Here is a 15,594-nt window from a genome sequence, read left to right on the forward strand (position 1 = left end):
CATAGCAGCTATTTCACCATATTTTCTGTTTCACGTGTCAGTTGGGAGTTACAAAATATGTCTTTATGACCAACTCAATGCATAAGTCACACAATCTCATTTTCATTGCTTTATGTAACTTGGTTTGTACGTAGAATTTAGATTTTTCATTTCAAGCTCTAAGGAAAAGGTGCACTAAGCAATTTTATGACAGTATGACCGATAATGTTGTACCAGGGTTTACTGAGAAAAGTGAGTAATTGAATATGCTTCAAGTCAGTGTACATCATTTAAAACCTATTTTAAGTATTAAACATTTATTTTGGGATACAACATTTTCACAGTGGAAAAAGTTACTTTAAAAAAAAAAATGTTTTGTTTGTTTTAAACCATAAAAATATCTTTTGTACATGTCACGGTTACTCTAGCTCACAAAATTCAGTATCGTCTTGATGTAAAATGCCCAGTATTTTATTTCAATTGTCTTTTTACAGTGTAAGTTCCTATTTCATTTCCTTTTTTTTACTGACCTTTTGAGTGTTGATATTAAAAATGTTTTAACCCTATGGCTTTGCATCACTTTTACTGAATTTGAATGATACTGATTATTTTCCAATGCATGTAAATGTTGCAGCTATTCAAACTTTATTCATCAGTCATTATTATTTAACATTGGATTTGTGCTGGGTTCTATAAAACTATTGCTTCATGATTGTTCATAATTCATAGCTAATATTAGTTTATAATGTATTGGTATACACTACCAGTCAGAAGTTTGGGGTCAGTAATATTATTATGATTTAAAAAAAAAAGAAATGAATGCTTAATAGTGATTATTAATATGAATAATTATTAATAATATTGATAAAGAGTGCATTAAATTCATCAAATTAGACAATACATTTATTTTTAATATTACAAAAAAAATTCCCTTTCGAATAAATGCTGTTCTTTTTAACTTTCTGGTCATCATTGAATATTGAAAACAAATGTATCGTGGTTTCCACAAAAATATTAGGCATAACAACTGATTTCAACATATAGTTGAACATATGATAATAATAATATATGTTTCTTGAGCAGAAAATCAGCATATAAGAATCATTTCTGAAGGATCTTGTGGCTGCTGAAAATTCAGCTTTGCCATCACAGGAATAAAATGCATTACACATTTGTATTCTAGGAGAAAACCGTTATTTTCAATTGTAGTAATATTTCACAATATTACCATTTTACTGCATTTTTGATCAAATAAATGCAGCCTTGGTGAACATAAGACATCTCTTTCAAAAACATTAAAAACTCTTGCCAACCCCAAACATTTAAACTTGTGTATGAATTAATATTAACTTAGCTCATTGTAAGTTTAAGTTTGTACATTAATGGTAAAGAATTGAACCTTATTGTAAAGTGTTACCAAATTATTACTATTGACTGACTGACTATTTTGTTAGATTGTTACTGTTGATAACATCATGCCATCTTACAGAAGTCAAAATTACTCCAGCCCAGGCTCTCCATTATGGCCAAGTATTAAAAATATTGTGCTTTTTTTTTTTCCTCTTTCATTCTTAAGTTTTATTTGCACCCCTTTTTAGATGGGAAAGGGTGTGTATGTGGCCACCTCCTCTTCGCCATCTTACAGAAGTCAAAATTACTCTATCACCTTGTTCTCCAGCCCAGGCTCTCCATTATGGCCAAGTATTAAAAATATATATATATTTTTTTTTCCTCTTTCATTCTTAAGTTTTATTTGCACCCCTTTTTAGATGGGAAAGGGTGTGTATGTGGCCACCTCCTCTTCCCTCCCCTCCTCATCCTCTCCGTCCTGTTAGCGGGATGAGAGTACACAAAGGGTTAAGTACGTTCCTCACGGGACCAGACGGAAGCAGCCGGAACCCTTCACCTCCTCTCCACCCTCCTTCACAAACTCCTCCTCAACTCCCATCCATCCCTTTTCCTCTTATACCTGTTGTGCTCCACGCTTCTCCATGCATGAACGGCCCCTCCACCAACCCTCCGGGGGCTACTGTTTTCAACTAATGCATATTTCTGTTTTCATCATCACCATCATCCTCATAGATAGCACATGCATTTCATGGCTTGTGTCTTCATTCCCAGGGTCCACTGCTCAGGGCTTGTCTACTGCTGCTGCTCACACATCTGTTCAGGATGTCTCGTAAATGCAATTGTGAAATTAATATGTAAATGAGCTGGATAAGCTTGTTTATATGTGTGTGTGTGCGCGCACGCGTGCATACAAATTGCAGTTATTTTTAAATTGGTGTTTCTGTTGTCACTGAGTGTGTTTGGGCATTTTGGGTCCTGTTTATGGGTGTTTAGCACTTTTCACAAAAAGAGCCACGTTTTATCTGTAAATATTTAGTATGAAATTTTTTTTTTTAATGCATCGATCTGACAGTTTAAGTCAATTAATCAGTCAGTTTATTTCTTTTTTTAAACTGTTTTTGAATACACTATACCATTCATCTACCGTTCAAAAGTTTGGGATTGGTCTTTGTTTGCATTTTGGGTCCTGTTTATGGGTGTTTAGCACTTTTCACAAAAAGAGCCACGTTTTATCTGTAAATATTTAGTATGAATTTTTTTTTTAATGCATCGATCTGACAGTTTAAGTCAATTAATCAGTCAGTTTATTTCTTTTTTTAAACTGTTTTTGAATACACTATACCATTCATCTACCGTTCAAAAGTTTGGGATTGGTCTTTGTTTTTATTTTATTTTATTTTTTTAAAGTCTCTTATGCTCACTAAGGCTATTTATTTGATCACAAATGCTGTAATATTGTGAAATATTACAGCTGGATATTTATGGTTGGTGAGGGGCCGTTCATGCATGGAGATGCGTGGAGCACAACTGGTGGATATTGTTAATATATATATTAAATATCACAATATTATATATTGTGGATATATATTAATATATATTGTTGCTCTTTTGTTAGTTTTGACTGCTTTTATTGTCCTCATTTGTCAGTCGCTTTGGATAAAAGCGTCTGCTAAATGACTAAATGTAAATGTAAATATTACAATACAAAATAAGTATTTTCTATTTTAATGTTATTTTTTTTCTGTGATGCTAAGCTGGATTTTCAGCATCATCAGTGTCACATGATCCTTCAGAAATAATTCTAATATGCTGATTTGCTGCTCAAGAAATATAATAATAATAATAATAATAATATATATATTAAATATCACAATATTATATATTGTGGATATATATTAATATATATTGTTGCTCTTTTGTTAGTTTTGACTGCTTTTATTGTCCTCATTTGTCAGTCGCTTTGGATAAAAGCGTCTGCTAAATGACTAAATGTAAATGTAAATATTACAATACAAAATAAGTATTTTCTATTTTAATGTTATTTTTTTTCTGTGATGCTAAGCTGGATTTTCAGCATCATCAGTGTCACGTGATCCTTCAGAAATAATTCTAATATGCTGATTTGCTGCTCAAGAAATATAATAATAATAATAATAATGTCATTATTATTATTATTATTGTTGGAAGCATTTAAGATCAATATTTTTGTGGACACTGATGCATTTGTTTTTTCAGGATTCTTTGATTAATCGGAATTTCAAAAGATCAGCATTCATTTGAAATCGAAATCTTCTAACATTAGAAATGTCTGTACAATCACTTTTGATCAATTTAATGCATCCCTGCTAAACAGGTCAAATCATATTGACCCCAAACTTTTGAACGGTAGTGTATATCCTCACTTGAAGACATTTGAGAATCTGAATTTTTTAGAGCTGAGAATGTTCATAAGAATATAATCTACAGTTCAATACACTGGGCATTAATATAATCGATTATTAAATTGTACAGATTTTTTTGTTTTTTTTTGTTAGATCATTACATCACAAAGCATTGGTGCATTTTTACATCTCTACAAGGAGATGTGTTTAGAGCAGATGCATAAGAGTGTGTTCAGTGGAACAATCATTTGATTATTCCACATTATATGGCGGTTCTCCAAGCATCATGACCGGTGCTGCCCTGATAACAAATTGATACAATGCTCCGTTAATATTCCAGCTCAGAGCGCTGCTGGCATCTGACCCCATTACCTTATTATCCTTGAGCACAGTGAATCATGCTTCAGTGAGACTGTCAAATATCTTTACTGTAAATGCTTTACTGCACTGTGAAGGAAAACACTGATCAGAGCCATGACCTACATTCAGTTGTAACCCTGAGTTTACACAAGGACACACAAGTTGTTTAACAGCTAATTTACTTGAGTTTTTGCATCCACTGGTCATAGCTTCAAAACAAAGATGACCTATCCACTGGACTTAAAAGTACATTCAAGGAACGGTACACACTGTTTTAAAAGTTTGGGCTTGGTAAGATTTTAAAAGCAGCTATTACGATGTTTTGCCGATTTCTGTTTAAAAATATTTCAAATGTAATCTATTCCTGTGATGGCAAAACTGAATTTTCAGCATCATTACTCCAGTCCTCAGTGTCACATGATCCTTCAGAAATCCTTCTAATACGTGACCCTGAAGCACAAAACCAGTCTTAAGTCGCTGGGGTATATTTGTAGCAATAGCCAAAAATACATTGTATCGGGTCAAAATTATAGATTTTTCTCAGTGTATTACAAAGGTGCAAAACAGATTTCAGTACTTCAATAGGTTGGTATATTAACATTATATCAGTGAAGGAAATTACAGTATTTAACTGTAAATGTAAGTTAAAACCTAAAACGTTGCTACCTTATTTTTTAACGGTAAAATTCTGGCAACCACAGCTGCCGTTTTTTTGTTGTTGTTTTTTTTAACAGTGTATGCTGATTTGATGCCCAAGAAACAGTTCTGAAAATATTTATGCTGCTTATTATTTTTATGGAAACTGATAGTTTAATTTTATGATTTTGATGAATCGAAAGTTCAAATGAACAGCATTTATTTGAAATATATCGTTTTTGTAACAATGTGAAAGTCTTTAATGTGACTTTTGATCAATTGAATACGTCCTTGCGGTATTAATTTCTTAAGAAGAAAAATCGTACAATCCCTAAACTCTAGAACAGTGGTGTGTATATACTTTTTTTTTTGTACGTGTGTGTGTGTGTTTACTGGTAGTCAAACTGTGACCGTGGCATTGTTAGTTCTATGTTAGATATCCAAAGCATAATGTATAACAGTGTCCAGCCATATTGATCTTTTCAAACAGAGGCAAATGGAGAAAAATAATAAAGTGTAAAGAATGAGGCTCAAATTGTTATTGGCATCTTTAGCGCTCTGTTAAATATGTTAGAGATAGGCTAGAAGTGCATGTACAAAACTTGAGCACAAATTTAAGACTTGACAAACTTATTTGTTTGCTCATCTCAGGTTTTCACACCTTGTGCTTTTCAAAGTATATTGCCTGAAATATCTAATGCTAAGAGCTTGTTATACTTGACTGACCATTCCAATAATGCAGACTTTTGAATGTAATTAGTTTAATTTCATATGAACTACCAGACATATTGATCATCGCCGATTTCATTGCGTGCCACCTGTTCTTTTACTGTATCCTTTCCTGTCTCTTCAGGCCTCCAAATTTGACAAGCAGAGCAGTGTGTCTGATGGTGACTATGACAACACGGTTAACGAATCTGATCTGGATGACTCTGGGTATGTGTCCAGTTTCCTTTTTATGACCTGAAATAACTCGTGTCTCAAATCCTGCTGGCAAACAAAACCAGCCTTTTTTCCCCTCTGAAGATAAGAGCTGCCAGTCATCTACTTTTAGCCAAGTAAAGTGAGGAAACGCACTAATGATGCTCATTATTACGTCCTCCCTCCTGGCAGCTTTGGCCGAAGATGTCGTCTGCGCAGCAGCGGCTGGATGGGAGAGAGCGGCTCTATACCTGAGCTGGATGATCACGAGAGTGAGCCTGACCCCAGTCTGCCCAGCACTGACGACGTCATCCGTAAAACTGAGCAGATCACCAAGAACATCCAGGAACTGCTGAGGGCTGCGCAGGAGAACAAGCATGAGAGGTGAGAGGACGTCAATGTCAGCATCACCCATCTCCTATTTCTTCCATCATCATATATGGCAGCAAAAAAATCTGATGTCATTGAATTCCCTTCTTCCTTTTGTGAACTTTTTTAAAATGTATTTAACAATTTCACATGTTAATTGTTGGCACATTTCATGAGTAGGTTACAAATGAAGGGATAGTCCACCAAACAGTTGTAAGTCAATGGGACAAAAGTTACAATGAAGCGAAACTGTTTGGTCACCAACATTTTTTATGTTCTGTAAAAGAAATAGTCATACAGGGTTTGGAATGACATGAAGGTGATGAGAGAATTAACATTTTTTTTGGTGGACTATGCCTTTAAATCATTAGAGACCAATCAATGTTTTTAGAAATCAATGTTTTTAGGTGTGAGAATTTTTTTATATTTCAAATTAAATCTAACATAATACCAATACATACATGTATGTATATATATATATATATATATATATATATATATGTGTGTGTAAATATTTTGTTTTTATTCTTGTTTTCAATTTATTAAAAATGACAATCTAACACTACCATTCTCTATTCTTTTTTATATTCTATCTATTTGATTTATTTTTATTTATTAAAAAAAAAGACCCTCTTATACTAGCACTCTCTATTCTTTTGACTTTTCTTTTTATTAATTAAAAAAATTGACCCTCTAACACTAGCGTTCTCTATTCGTTTTCTATTATATCTACATGTTTTCTTTTTTTCTTTTTTTTTTTTACTTGCTGTGTTAACTGGGACTTATGTATTGTTGCTCTTTTGTTGGTTTGATTGCTTCTTTCGTCCTCATTTGTAAGTCGCTTTGGATAAAAGCGTCTGCTAAATGACTAAATGTAAATTTAACATTCAACATGCGTTCACTATAAATTCATTGTCCTTGCTAAATAAAGTTTTAAATTATTTTTAAAAAGTCTTACTGACCCCAAACGTTTGAATGGTATATATATCTGCGGATACAAGTGAGGCTTTTTGTACCCTATTCATGGAAAGTGCCTGTTTATGCAAATCACTTATTTCGCAACCGTTGAATCAGTTCCTCCATTCATAGCTTCTCCATTTTCTGTCTGTTCTCAATTGTCCGTGTTCATCATTTGGGGTCTGTCCTGTCGGGGGCCATGCTCTGTTTGGGTCCCGATCTGTCTGTTTCCCCACCAGTGCACCATGTGAGCAGAGGGAGAGTGTCCGCAGACTTAGACACAGTCTGGGTTGTTTCAGCACACTGGTGCCTTGGGCAGACAAGCCCCCGTCTCCCATGCAGTCCCTCGGCCTAAGAGCTCCCCACCCAGCCAACCCCAACAACCCTGCCTCCTGGTACTCCGGCCTCTGTCCCTGCCTCACAGGCACAGTGTCTATCTCTACCTCTCTCTTCATAACCTCATAACCCACTAATCTGAACATGAATGGAATAGGCATGATTGAAGTCTCGTGTCAGTTTGCATAGTCTTCTAAGCCTCACCTTTATTTGCAGGAACTCACGTTGGTGCACTTGGTTTCTCTTTTAGGAAAAGGCTTTGTACTGACATCCATCTAACTTTTGGCCTTTCTGTTTTGCGCTGGTTTGTATTTCATTGCAAAATAGTTATTTTAAAGGTATTTCTCAATTTGCTGAAATTATTTTACAAGATGTTTTACCCTCTTAAAAATGTATTAGCACTGAGGATGCATCATGTCTGCTGCACAACTAACGTTTCAAACAGATCTGCATGTTTTTTTTTTGTGTGTGTGTGGATTTTTGCACAGAAATTATAACACTTACCGCATTTACTGCAACACTTGTAAATAAATGTTATATTCCACACATTTTCTTAATCTATCTGTAATTTTTCGGTGAACTGTGATATGTCTGAGTGGAATAAAAATCACTACTATTCGACAAAAGGTATTTTTTTTTTATCTGTATACAGTACAATATTATGGACAAATTGTATTTTTTTCCATGATAGTGTAAATGTCCAGCTTTAAGGTCCATTCACACCAAGAACAATAACTATAGCGATAACTATATTAGAATCTATATTAGTGTGTGCTGTAGTTTTTTTTTATCTGCTCAAGCTTCTTAAAGCATTTCTGATTGGCCGTCAGTGGTTTTATCATTAATCGGCTCAAAAATTTAGTGAAAAAAAAAAATTGGTGTGAACAGGCCTTTAAAGCTTTACCTTCTGATTGCTCTGTTTATCTTCACTCTTCAAACTCTGATGTCTTTTTAATACAGTATCTATCATGTTCTCCTTCAATAGCTTTATACCCTGCGCAGAAAGAATACATGTGGCTGTGAATGAAATGGCTGCCCTGTTCCCCAAGGTGTGCACTTTCTCTCCACACTTCATAAATGCAATTAAAAAATCTGAATAATAATAATTACTTAATTATTTAATTTAAATAATATTTATTTTAATTTTGTTTCACTAAAATATTTTTGTACGTTTAAGTCTAGCTTAAAGGAATAGTTCACCCAATTCCATCATTAATTACTCACCCTCATGTCGTTCCAAACCCGTAAGACCTTCGTTCATCTTCGGAACACAAGTTAAGATATTTTTGATGAAATCCGAGAGCTTTCTGACCCTGCATAGACAGCAACACAACTACCACGTTCAAGACCCAAAAAGGTAGTAAGGATATCTTTAAAATAGTCCATGTGACACCAGGGGTTCAACCGTAATGTTATGAAGCTACGAGAATACTTTTTGTGCACCAAGAAAACAAAAATAAACGACTTTTAAATAATCGTCAATTTCTTCTCTTCTGTGTTAGACTTCGACTCACATTCACGAGTCCCACGATGCATGCGTGTGGTGCTGCTGACGCAGGATCCGGCGTTCTGACGTAGAACCCGGATGCGCTACGGATTGTTTGCCAAGAGAGGAATGCACACACGTACGCCGTGATACTCTCGTGAATTTTAAAGGCTATTTTAGTGATGTCCTTACTACCTTTCTGGGCCTTGAATGTGGTAGTTACCTTGCTGTCTATGGAGGGTCAGTAAGCTCTCGGATTTCATCAAAAAATATCTTAATTTATGTTCCAAAGATGAACGAAGGTCTTACGGGTTTGGAACGACATGAGGGTGAGTAATTAATGACAGAATTAATGTCCAAATACTTTCATGGAGCCATATGGACTAGTAAGCCAAGTTATGAACCACTATAACAATCATACTTTTGATAAAATATTATTTGTAAATTATTTATATATATATTTTTATTTAAATAAGCTGATTTTTAAAAAAAATTATAATTTTATATATATTTTATCACTCAATTTTTTTTATACATTTATGTGTCCAAATACCTTCGTGTAGTAGTTACCCAAGGATAATTATGCTGAACTATAAAATAGTCTTTCAAGTATTTTGTATATATTTGTTTCTGTATTTTCTCCTTTCCCAGAGACCACGCTCTGAGACGGTGAGGAGCTCTTTGCGATCGTTAACGTCCAGCGCAAACCGGCTGCAGAGTGAGTGTAAGAAAGCACCTCCTCTGGAGAGCAGCCCTGCAGCCGATGTGCAGTTGGTCACCCAGCAGGTCATCCAGTGCGCTTATGACATAGCCAAGGCTGCGAAGCAACTTGTTACCATAACCACCAAAGAGAACAACAACTGATCCTGCCTCCACCCATTTCCACCTGCAATGCAACCCTGGTATTATTTTATCAGTAATTATTAGGTATGTCACATGAGTTTTATTTTATTTTTTTTATCTAAGGTGTATTTGCATGTTTTTATTTTTAATTGAATGTGTCTGTTGTCAGTGTTGTTTGGTTTGAAGCCATAAGATAAAGCCTGAAATGCTCTCAAGGGTTGTGTAAGGATGTGTATATGTGTGGACCTGTGAAAGTGTATTTGACTAGATGGCAGTTGAGATGCTGTGGATTGAGAAGGATTTGAGCAGAAATGAATCCGCAATAGAGCAGCCAATCACGTACTAAATATTCAGTAAATGCCTGACTCTTTGCACTATTCTGAAAACTTTGACTGCTTTTACCTCTTCTCTTTTTTTGTTGTTGTCTGTGTTGTTTTTGAATTGTTAAAATCGAGCTTTTTTCAGTAATCTCAGTTAAATATATAATGTATAATAAATAAATTCTATTGTACAAAACGGCAGACAAGCCCCCGTCTCCCATGCAGTCCCTCGGCCTAAGAGCTCCCCACCCAGCCAACCCCAACAACCCTGCCTCCTGGTACTCCGGCCTCTGTCCCTGCCTCACAGGCACAGTGTCTATCTCTACCTCTCTCTTCATAACCTCATAACCCACTAATCTGAACATGAATGGAATAGGCATGATTGAAGTCTCGTGTCAGTTTGCATAGTCTTCTAAGCCTCACCTTTATTTGCAGGAACTCACGTTGGTGCACTTGGTTTCTCTTTTAGGAAAAGGCTTTGTACTGACATCCATCTAACTTTTGGCCTTTCTGTTTTGCGCTGGTTTGTATTTCATTGCAAAATAGTTATTTTAAAGGTATTTCTCAATTTGCTGAAATTATTTTACAAGATGTTTTACCCTCTTAAAAATGTATTAGCACTGAGGATGCATCATGTCTGCTGCACAACTAACGTTTCAAACAGATCTGCATGTTTTTTTTTTGTGTGTGTGTGGATTTTTGCACAGAAATTATAACACTTACCGCATTTACTGCAACACTTGTAAATAAATGTTATATTCCACACATTTTCTTAATCTATCTGTAATTTTTCGGTGAACTGTGATATGTCTGAGTGGAATAAAAATCACTACTATTCGACAAAAGGTATTTTTTTTTTTCTTCATAACCTCATAACCCACTAATCTGAACATGAATGGAATAGGCATGATTGAAGTCTCGTGTCAGTTTGCATAGTCTTCTAAGCCTCACCTTTATTTGCAGGAACTCACGTTGGTGCACTTGGTTTCTCTTTTAGGAAAAGGCTTTGTACTGACATCCATCTAACTTTTGGCCTTTCTGTTTTGCGCTGGTTTGTATTTCATTGCAAAATAGTTATTTTAAAGGTATTTCTCAATTTGCTGAAATTATTTTACAAGATGTTTTACCCTCTTAAAAATGTATTAGCACTGCGGATGCATCATGTCTGCTGCACAACTAACGTTTCAAACAGATCTGCATGGTTTTTTTTTGTGTGTGTGTGGATTTTTGCACAGAAATTATAACACTTACCGCATTTACTGCAACACTTGTAAATAAATGTTATATTCCACACATTTTCTTAATCTATCTGTAATTTTTCGGTGAACTGTGATATGTCTGAGTGGAATAAAAATCACTACTATTCGACAAAAGGTATTTTTTTTTATCTGTATACAGTACAATATTATGGACAAATTGTATTTTTTTCCATGATAGTGTAAATGTCCAGCTTTAAGGTCCATTCACACCAAGAACAATAACTATAGCGATATCTATATTAGTGTGTGCTGTAGTTTTTTTTTATCTGCTCAAGCTTCTTAAAGCATTTCTGATTGGCCGTCAGTGGTTTTATCATTAATCGGCTCAAAAATTGAGTGAAAAAAAAAAATTGGTGTGAACAGGCCTTTAAAGCTTTACCTTCTGATTGCTCTGTTTATCTTCACTCTTCAAACTCTGATGTCTTTTTAATACAGTATCTATCATGTTCTCCTTCAATAGCTTTATACCCTGCGCAGAAAGAATACATGTGGCTGTGAATGAAATGGCTGCCCTGTTCCCCAAGGTGTGCACTTTCTCTCCACACTTCATAAATGCAATTAAAAAATCTGAATAATAATAATTACTTAATTATTTAATTTAAATAATATTTATTTTAATTTTGTTTCACTAAAATATTTTTGTACGTTTAAGTCTAGCTTAAAGGAATAGTTCACCCAATTCCATCATTAATTACTCACCCTCATGTCGTTCCAAACCCGTAAGACCTTCGTTCATCTTCGGAACACAAGTTAAGATATTTTTGATGAAATCCGAGAGCTTTCTGACCCTGCATAGACAGCAACACAACTACCACGTTCAAGACCCAAAAAGGTAGTAAGGATATCTTTAAAATAGTCCATGTGACACCAGGGGTTCAACCGTAATGTTATGAAGCTACGAGAATACTTTTTGTGCACCAAGAAAACAAAAATAAACGACTTTTAAATAATCGTCAATTTCTTCTCTTCTGTGTTAGACTTCGACTCACATTCACGAGTCCCACGATGCATGCGTGTGGTGCTGCTGACGCAGGATCCGGCGTTCTGACGTAGAACCCGGATGCGCTACGGATTGTTTGCCAAGAGAGGAATGCACACACGTACGCCGTGATACTCTCGTGAATTTTAAAGGCTATTTTAGTGATGTCCTTACTACCTTTCTGGGCCTTGAATGTGGTAGTTACCTTGCTGTCTATGGAGGGTCAGTAAGCTCTCGGATTTCATCAAAAAATATCTTAATTTATGTTCCAAAGATGAACGAAGGTCTTACGGGTTTGGAACGACATGAGGGTGAGTAATTAATGACAGAATTAATGTCCAAATACTTTCATGGAGCCATATGGACTAGTAAGCCAAGTTATGAACCACTATAACAATCATACTTTTGATAAAATATTATTTGTAAATTATTTATATATATATTTTTATTTAAATAAGCTGATTTTTAAAAAAAATTATAATTTTATATATATTTTATCACTCAATTTTTTTTATACATTTATGTGTCCAAATACCTTCGTGTAGTAGTTACCCAAGGATAATTATGCTGAACTATAAAATAGTCTTTCAAGTATTTTGTATATATTTGTTTCTGTATTTTCTCCTTTCCCAGAGACCACGCTCTGAGACGGTGAGGAGCTCTTTGCGATCGTTAACGTCCAGCGCAAACCGGCTGCAGAGTGAGTGTAAGAAAGCACCTCCTCTGGAGAGCAGCCCTGCAGCCGATGTGCAGTTGGTCACCCAGCAGGTCATCCAGTGCGCTTATGACATAGCCAAGGCTGCGAAGCAACTTGTTACCATAACCACCAAAGAGAACAACAACTGATCCTGCCTCCACCCATTTCCACCTGCAATGCAACCCTGGTATTATTTTATCAGTAATTATTAGGTATGTCACATGAGTTTTATTTTATTTTTTTTATCTAAGGTGTATTTGCATGTTTTTATTTTTAATTGAATGTGTCTGTTGTCAGTGTTGTTTGGTTTGAAGCCATAAGATAAAGCCTGAAATGCTCTCAAGGGTTGTGTAAGGATGTGTATATGTGTGGACCTGTGAAAGTGTATTTGACTAGATGGCAGTTGAGATGCTGTGGATTGAGAAGGATTTGAGCAGAAATGAATCCGCAATAGAGCAGCCAATCACGTACTAAATATTCAGTAAATGCCTGACTCTTTGCACTATTCTGAAAACTTTGACTGCTTTTACCTCTTCTCTTTTTTTGTTGTTGTCTGTGTTGTTTTTGAATTATGTTAAAATCGAGCTTTTTTCAGTAATCTCAGTTAAATATATAATGTATAATAAATAAATTCTATTGTACAAAACATTCAGTTAATGAGGTCAGGTAGACCTAGTCTAGGTACAGATACAATAAACTTGTAATTATAAAGATGTCAAATTAAGTATGAACTCAAAAAGATTATATTTCATTTCATGCCCAAGGTAAATGCCTTTTTCTCGGTTAGATAAATCAGGTGGCTATAATTCCAATTTACAGTGTGCGTTAGGGGTCGACCAATTATCTCCGTTGATATTAAGCAATTTTATGGTTATCGGTATCGGGTCATTTTCAAAACTGATTTGCCGATAAAATTATTTAAAAGCATTTAAAGAGAGTTTTTGTCAGAGCCCTTATTATTCTTAATTTTGACATTAATTTAAATTTTTACACCAGACATATTGGTTATCTGTCTACTTGATCAGTAATAATGGATATCGGCATCGGCCCTGAAAATCGGTCGACGTCTAGTGTGCATTAAAAAAATAATTAAAGTGAGGAAATGTTAATTAACCTTAACCTCATATTTTATCAGTAATTTGGAGATCAAAGTACAGTATTTAATTACATTTTCTTTTTTTTTATACACTGCAGATGAACAATCTCCACCAGCAGATACTGATACTGTGTTTGTGATGGTTTAGATGTGTTTTTTTTTTTAGATAGTTCCTCATATTGTACATTCAGTTCAGTATTTTGGGCAGCTCTTAACGTCGCAGAACTTTTTATTTCCTCTCTAAGTATTTTAGTCTAGCCTGATCAGGTTAGTCTTAGCAAACAGTTTGTGCAGTGGACTGGTAGCTCCGTGTTAAAATTCCCCTTGTTTGAGTGTTTGTAGTTGTTTAGATGAACTGGCCTTCCACTCATTAATATTATTGCTATGCCTGTGGTTAAGATGAAAATGTGTTTATTTTTTAAATAAACTTAATTTATAATTTTGAGCTTCAATTGTTGCTCCAGTGTTTTTGTTAATATCAGAAACTGAGCCATATGAATAAAGTGAAAAATAAAAGACCTAAACCTCATCCCAAATTATTTCTACGTCTGCTTGTTTTTTTATGTTCATGTTTTTAAAACATTTTGTATGCCAAAATGCATTCTCTTAACTAGAGGTGGGTGATATTCCGGTAGAAGTTTGTCAACCGGTAGAGATTTTGGCCTATAGTCTCCATCACGGTTATTCGCTCGCGTGACGTTGCTGTGCTACGTGGTCACGAAAACTTTTGTTTGCACGCGTTTTTAAGCATTGCGGTTTAAAAACAAGTGATTTTAAGCCATTGAAAAGCAATCAGCAGCGAAAGAAAGTTGTTTTTTTTGCTGCTTTATAGGCCTTAACCGGTTAAATACACACACTTGTGTCAAAATGCCCATCTTTGTAAGTATCTTTGCAAATACAGTAATTTAGGTCTTAAGTGAAAACAAACAGCTGAGAAAGAAAACGTATGCAACAGCATATTGGATCTGGCAGCTCTTAAAGTGACAGCAGTCTAATATTCCTGCTGTTTGTCATTCATGTTAATCAAACAGAAGACTTATGATACTTCTATGGTATAAAATTTTTTGAAATCATTAAGACCTTATTTAAAGCAAAAATAACTATATTGTGATATATATTGTTACCGTGAAATAAAATTACTATATCGTGATATACGATTTTGGTCATATCGCCCACTCCTACCAAGTTTATTGTTAATTATTGCAAGTATGTCATGCATGTGTTTATCTTACCCAAAATGTTAAACATTGAGCCTTCCAAGCACTATCAAAACATTAAAGCAGGTCCACTCTGATCCGTCAATCTCTTGCCAGTTCAGTTCTCCACTAGAGGGCTTTAGCTGGTGAGGCAATATGGCTGACATGTTACATGGTAGAAGAAATTCAGATTTGGTTAAAGAAGTGCAAACCAAAATATTTGTGGATTATTGTGATGTTTTTATTTGTTTGTTTATTTTTGTTTGGACTCTCATTCTGACGCCACCCATTCACTGCAGAGGAGCCATTGCTGAACAAATCATGTAAAGTTTCTCCAAATCTGTAAGCACTCCTCTATATATGTTTATCCATCTATCTATATATATATTTTAGATGGCCTGAGGGTGAGCACAAATTTTCATTTTTAGG

At 34.9% G+C, this 15,594-nt stretch overlaps 2 protein-coding genes across 7 annotated transcripts in view; both read left to right on the top strand.

Moving 5' to 3' along the window:
* LOC107597287 (ARF GTPase-activating protein GIT2-like) overlaps positions 1 to 10,042 on the top strand; it is a 29,392-nt gene extending 19,350 nt beyond the window's left edge. For 3 of the 6 annotated variants that reach the window (XM_016288297.1, XM_016288295.1, XM_016288296.1), the window contains 5 exons: positions 5,560 to 5,642; positions 5,820 to 6,011; positions 7,193 to 7,348; positions 8,275 to 8,338; positions 9,427 to 10,042. In XM_016288297.1, the coding sequence (XP_016143783.1) occupies positions 5,560 to 5,642; positions 5,820 to 6,011; positions 7,193 to 7,348; positions 8,275 to 8,338; positions 9,427 to 9,639 (708 nt within the window). In that variant the 3' untranslated portion in view covers positions 9,640 to 10,042. Of the gene's footprint in view, positions 1 to 5,559; positions 5,643 to 5,819; positions 6,012 to 7,192; positions 7,378 to 8,274; positions 8,339 to 9,426 lie in introns of all 6 variants that reach the window. The other 3 variants (XM_016288298.1, XM_016288300.1, XM_016288301.1) reach the window with 2 other exon arrangements.
* A 113-nt stretch (positions 10,043 to 10,155) lies between these two features.
* Positions 10,156 to 13,818, top strand: LOC107597289 (ARF GTPase-activating protein GIT2-like). Its single transcript, XM_016288303.1, has 3 exons — positions 10,156 to 10,216; positions 11,658 to 11,721; positions 12,810 to 13,818. Exons 1-3 carry the CDS (start codon positions 10,158 to 10,160, stop codon positions 13,020 to 13,022), a joined length of 336 nt encoding a protein of 111 aa, XP_016143789.1. The 5' UTR covers positions 10,156 to 10,157; the 3' UTR covers positions 13,023 to 13,818.
* Positions 13,819 to 15,594: the final 1,776 nt, after the last annotated feature.

Source organism: Sinocyclocheilus grahami, unplaced genomic scaffold, assembly GCF_001515645.1.
Source record: "Sinocyclocheilus grahami isolate Dianchi unplaced genomic scaffold, SAMN03320097.WGS_v1.1 scaffold230.1, whole genome shotgun sequence".
Classification (NCBI taxonomy): Eukaryota; Metazoa; Chordata; class Actinopteri; order Cypriniformes; family Cyprinidae; genus Sinocyclocheilus; species Sinocyclocheilus grahami.